Below are 6,211 nucleotides of genomic sequence, written 5' to 3'. Positions count from 1 at the left end.
GCTATACGCTCGTCAGATCCTTCCAGCCACGCTTCTCCCTCCAGCAACTGAGGCAAGGACTGTTTCCATGCAAGTCTGAACAGCCTCACGCAGGTCGTCCTACCTGACTGCATCTTGTCTCAGGCCACCTCCAGGGCTTCTCTGACACTAAGGCGTGGGAAGCACCGAGAACCCATCTGGCACTCAGACATCATAGCCTGCAAATGTTCTTCCAAAGCACGCTCCAGGGGTACTTATACACAGCATAATCGGGGTGCAGGGCAGGTGACACCTGGGACCACTCTTGACCAGTGGTGAACAGGAGGCGAGGGGCAAATGATTTCCCCATTTGTGCCCGAGGCAGCACCTGAGATGTGTTCCCCAAGGCTCCTCAGAGCGTCCCGCAGGGTTGAGTGCTGACCACCCATAGCGCTGGCCAATCTGTGTTGGCTTTTCCTGTTTCTCTCCCCTGCCTCTCACTCCTCTCCAGGATCATTTCCCAAAGAAACTATTGTTTGGAGCCTCTGTCCTAGGCTCTGTTTGGGAGGAACCCAGCCTGGAACTCCTAGCTGCCTGGAATGCTCTCCGCCTGCTTTCCAAGGGTCACTGCAGCTTCCTATTCAGATCTCAGACTGTCTACTCTGAGTGGCCTTTCCTAATGGTCCCATCCATGATAGTAGCAAACTCTCATATCACACCACCCTCTTTGAATTCTCTTTGTCAGTGCCTTTGTCCGGCACTAGAACATCGTGCACAGGAGGAGAAGGGCTGGGCCTATGTCATTGCTCTTTCCTCAGCACCTTCAACAGTCCCTGGTATGTGACACCGCAGAAATAGTTCTCGATTGAATAAATGAACGAATGTTAGAGTTTAAGAAGGAGAGAGCAAATCTAGACTTTGCTGCGGGGGAGGGGAAATGCAGATCTTAAGTTTAAATTTATTTAAAAATTACAAAAATGTCTCCACCCAAGTTCTCCATGAAAAAATTTAAAAGCAGCAACAGTGCTCTTGGTTAATTATCAGCAGTTCAACGCAATTTATAAAATTGAACAAAACTTAGATGTGTGTCTTATGCCTCTATAGACACGGGACCCTTTCTTTAGGTCCCTTTCTTTAGGGTCTGGGAGTATCATTATCGGGACACTTTCCAAAGCCTTTTTTCGTTGGACTCTATGTAAAATGATCCGATAGACCCCTGTAATGGCGCTTCGGGCGTCTCTCCCTTGGTTGTTTCGAATGTGCTCTTCTGTAATACCCAAGTGTTCTAAAGTGCTTTTGACCTCGTTTTCTTCTTCCTTGAGGGTGCTGGTTTCAGACAAATGTTTGGGATCCAGTTGGAAAGGTTCCAGAGGGGTGGGGTACGGCACCCCTTGCATCCACTCGTTGCTCATGATGGAGTCGATGCCATGCCTGTCGGTGGGCACGGGCTGAAGGACGCCGCGGATGAGGCGGAGGCAGGGCTCGGACACGTGCGGGGGCACGCTGTACGCCCCCTCCAGGATGCTCTTCTTCAGCTTGGCCACGGTCTCTGCCCGAAACGGCATGGTGCCAGTCACCATGAAGTACAGAAGCACCCCTAAGGCCCAGATGTCCACATAAATGCCCACGTAATGTTCATCTCGGAAGAGCTCGGGTGCGGCGTAGGGAGGCGACCCACAGAATGTGTTGAGCATTTCGCCTTTTTTACTTACTGTGCTGAATCCAAAATCACCCACCTTCACACAGATGTTACTGGTATAAAATACGTTTTCTGCTTTCAGGTCTCTGTGAATAATTTGGTTCTCATGCTGTGGAGGAAGACATAGGGAAAAGCTATCATTTTCAAGGAATACTACTACCATAAGAAAATGTCAGTTGCTCTGAAACGGTGAGGTGGTTGATGGTGGAGTAATAACCAGTTCAATGGATGCCAATTTAACTCAGATCTGCAAGCCTTGAGGGCTGCCCTGCCTTAGCCTTTAGCCAACATAAAACCCACACCCCGCCCCCCCTCCCCCACAGACCAAAGGTTCTATTCTGTGGGGCAAGGGTTGGAGTCTCTCCCACACATGTGACTCAGGAATTAGTGCCAGAACTGAAACCTCGGTCTTTGGAAATTGCACACTCCAAAACACAGTGAAACATTAATCCTTCATGTCTGAGGCCATGAATGGGTTTTTTTGGGGGGAGTGGCTCTTAACTAGAGCAAACACCAAGAAGGCCTAGAGCCCTCCCCAACTTTTCAACCATGCTCCTTTGTGGGGGCTCCTTTACAGAATTCAGTAGAAGGAAGGAGACTACAGTCAGCAAGGTTTTAGCAGCAGGTCCCATTGTGGGTGGCAAGTGTGTGCCCTACCCCAACTCTTGCATTCTGGATCCATACAGACAACCTTGAAGACCCCTGACCTACTTGGTCCGAAGGGCTCTTGGGAGATGGTTTAATGTGACTTTGCTGGGCTTCCTGGGGTGAGAATCTTGGGCTTTGGAGTCTGATGCCTTGGTTAATTTTAGGTTCAATGATACCAGCTGTGTAATATGAGTGTTTCCCTTGCTTGTAAAATGAGATCCCGAAAGCCACCTCATGAGATTGTTGCGAAGGTGCCACATGGTGCCATAGCTGCAGTGCTCAGCAAGGTCCCGCCACAGAGTGGACACACTCAGTGGAATCCGGATCTGTGTCTGTGACTCACCGCCGGACAACTGGGAAAATGTCAGGGCATAGAGCTGCAGAGGCCTCAGTCTGAGTTCCTTTCTGCTCTCCCACCCGATTTATTTCCCAAGTAGGATGTGGAAGACTCTTTTCCCATCTGTTCCATGGCTCAGTGTGGGTCTGGCTTACTGCTTGGCCCTGGGAGAGTTCACCACAGCATGGGGCCACTTAAATGACAGCTGGTGGAACCGCAGGTCTGAAACACCCACCGCCATTACAGTTGGGCTCTTCGCTCTCACTCACTTCTTCTTCCCTCTCTTCTCCCTCCCAATGCCTATCTCTGGTTGCTAGGTCACTAACTTCCTTGCTAGTAATTTCTCCAGGAGGTCACGGAGGCCAGCCTCGCCTCCACAGCTTCCAGTCAGAGGAATGAACTAGAAATAGCCTCTCAACTCACACAGACCCCGACAAGTGTCTCTTTTCTGCCAACCGTACTGAGACTGTGCTGGGTAAAGAGGACAGCCTAGCCTTCTGTACTAATGGAGCCGTAAAGATGGTGGTCAGGCCCACACATCAAGCTCCTCCATGTGTGGGTGCAAAACCGCCAACAGAGGGGAGGGCACAGCAGAGCCAGTTCCGGGAGGAGGTAGGGGGTGTGTGTGCTTTAGGAGTCCAGATTTACCTAAAGAAATTATCGGAGGACTGAAGTAAGAATGACTTAAGTGTTAATGTGCTGAGCACAGAAGAGCTGGAGGGATTCACTAAAGGCAAGAAGGATCTGTATGAGCTGATGTGACACTGAAGAACATTCCAGAAAGAGACAAAACTGAGCGGAATCATGAAGGGTGGGTAGGCGGAATGTGAGACACGGTACGAGGGGAGAGAGACACAGAGGCAGGCAGACAGGGTCACGAAGGAGTGCAGAGCCAGCTGTCTGGCAGTGCGAGGTAGGGGCAGAGAGTGTAATCTCATCCAGACTCACAGAAAGGACTGCTGTCTGCCGTTGCAGGACTAAAGCCTCCCGGGGCGATTGGATGGTGGTAAAGCGGAGCCCACGCTCCCATGGTGGGCAGCGTGAGAGCAAGACTCCTTCCCTCACCCCACTCACCATGTGCTTCACCGCAGACACAATCTGGGAGAAGATGAGCTTGCTTTCTGGCTCTGAGAGTTTCCCTTCAGTGCTAATTTTCCCAAAGAGCTCCCCACCCCCTGCATACTCCATCACCAAGTGGAGCTTGGACAGGGTCTCCACCACTTCATACAGACGGATGATGTTGGGGTGGTGCAGTTTTTCCATGCTGGAAATTTCACGGGATAGTAGCCTTTGGGTTTTCTGGTCCAACTTGGTCTTGTCCAGGATCTTAATGGCCACCTTTTCTGGGGGAAAAAAAAAAAAAGTCAAACGATGTGCAATGTTCATGGGCGCATAGAATTTAGAACTGTGAGAGACCTAGATGGGCCCCTTTGTTTTATGGGACTCAGAGGTTAAATGACTGTTCCCAAGCTCGCAGGGCTTGTCAGCAGTGATGACAGACATACACAGGAGATCCCTGAGTTCACAACAGTGCTCGTCCCCGGAATCAGTGTGGGTCTTCCACGCACAGGTTTTGATGACAACTCCTGCCTTCCAAGGAAGTTTCAGTTTCATGATCTTGATCTAGTTTTCTGGGTAAAGTTACAACTTCTTTGCTTAGCCCAGAAAGCTCCTCCTCATCAAACCCAACCCACCTCTTCTGCCTCACCCGGCATGGCTCCTGTCCACAGCCCCCACAGCCCCACGCACAACTTTAGTCCAGCTGTTACACAACTGCTTGTTGTTCTCTGAAAAGGGACTGAACATCCATGCCTGGGACCTTTCCTCCGTCTGGATCATTTCCTCTACTTGGCTCATCACCGCTTCCCTTTTCTGTACTCAGGTAACTCCTGATTACCCCTCAAGGCTAGGCTCAGAACCAGCCTCTCCCTGGATGTCGGTTCCATGTATTCTCTGTACGATAATCTCAGCACACCGGCCTATAGATGCTGATTCCTAGTCTGTCTCCCCCTCCACCCCTTTCCCGTGTGGCTACGTTTTATCTGACTTGGGCAGCACCAGGCACGTGATATAATAGTACAGGCCACACTGGCACTCTGTGTGCAGAGGGTCAGGGGGTGCACGAGACGGACTGGCAGGGTGACGTGCGGCTGGCGGGAGGGTTCGCTGGTATGATGGTTCTGGACCGCAGTTTGCTATTACGTATTGAGAGCCTTAAGAATGGCTGCACGTTTTGAGCCAGCCATTTTACTTTTGGCGATTAACCTTAAAGAAATAACCGGACACGTGCACCAGATGCCATGTGTGAGAAGACTTCTGTGATGCTGGGAACAGCACCCAGCAAGAGAGATGGTTAACATGAAGTGTGGTCCATCCATCACTAAAACGGTACACCATGCAGTTGTCAAATTAATGACGCTGATCTCTATGTGATGTTCAACATAGAACAAGTGAGAAAAAAATACAAATACATGCATAGAAAAAAGTCTGGCAAGTTATTCGCCAAAATGTTTAGAATGGTTATTTTATTAATAGGGTGATCACGGGTGGTTTTCCTTTAAATTTTTTTAACTTATCTGTATTCTCTAATTTTCCTACAATTAACTATACAATTAACATAAATTGCATAATAAAAATGGTTAATGTTTGAAGATGATGAATCTACTCCAAAGTAAAACAATTAATTTTTTTGTTTGAATTGGATCATACTTTCTATTAGGTAAGAAAGAATTTTCCAGGGGTGCCTGGGTGGCTCAGTCCATTAAGCATCTGACTCTTGATCTCGGCTCAGGTCATGATCTCAAGGTTCATGGGATCGAGCCTTACACTGGGCTTTGTGCTAACAGCAAGAAGCCTGCTTGGGATACTCTCTCTCTCTCTCTCTCTCTCTGCCCCTTCCCAGCTTGCACTGTCTGAAAGAAAGAAAGAAAGAAAGAAAGAAAGAAAGAAAGAAAGAAAGGGAAGGAAGGAAGGAAGGAAGGAAGGAAGGAAGGAAGGAAGGAAGGAAAAAATTTCCAGGCAAGTAAATGGGAAAACAGGATTGCAGGACCCCTGAAGACCCACAACTACTTTGAAGAACTTTGGCACAGGGGCTGTGGGCACAAGAATAGATGCTGCTTGTTAAAAATAGGAGTGCTGTTTGTATATTAAAGTCAGCCCATCAGGGCTTCTGGAATGGAAAGGGGCAGGTTCTCTGGTGTCTGATGTAATGTTTGCTCTAGTGGAGGTAATAATACCGGGGAAGAAGGAGGCGAGCACAGCAGGGCAGAACCTTGGGATTTTGCGTTCCCTCGGCGGGCAATCAGCGCCAGGGATGCACTGCCACTACCAGCCCTCTGGCCTCTGCCTCCTCTGTCACATCTTTCCTACTGTTCAGTCTTTAGGAGGAAGATTTGCTTCACCTGCTTACCGGAAGCAGAAACTTTTGGCTTTGGGTAGCCTGTTGGGTGAACTGCTATTTTAATGGCTGGAATAATGAGCCCCAACCCCACCTCCGCTCTTCCCTGATCCTTACCCTGATCCTGACCCGGACTCCTATTAGGGTGCATGTCCTCTTTGCTGCTTGGCTG

General features: G+C 49.3%; 1 protein-coding gene across 1 annotated transcript in view; it reads right to left on the bottom strand.

The window, feature by feature from the left end:
• Positions 1 to 875: 875 nt before the first annotated feature.
• The window catches only part of NIM1K (NIM1 serine/threonine protein kinase), a 63,636-nt gene continuing 58,300 nt past the window's right edge, over positions 876 to 6,211 (bottom strand). The window contains exons 3-4 of the mRNA XM_039234182.1: positions 3,717 to 3,985; positions 876 to 1,766 (exon numbers count right to left, since the gene is read on the bottom strand). Of these exons, the coding sequence (XP_039090113.1) occupies positions 1,017 to 1,766; positions 3,717 to 3,985 (1,019 nt within the window). The 3' untranslated portion in view covers positions 876 to 1,016. The remainder of the gene's footprint in view (positions 1,767 to 3,716; positions 3,986 to 6,211) is intronic.

The sequence above is a fragment of the Hyaena hyaena genome, unplaced genomic scaffold, assembly GCF_003009895.1.
Source record: "Hyaena hyaena isolate Hyena2069 unplaced genomic scaffold, ASM300989v1 scaffold_83, whole genome shotgun sequence".
Classification (NCBI taxonomy): Eukaryota; Metazoa; Chordata; class Mammalia; order Carnivora; family Hyaenidae; genus Hyaena; species Hyaena hyaena.
This window is presented reverse-complemented; position numbering and strand designations above follow the sequence as displayed.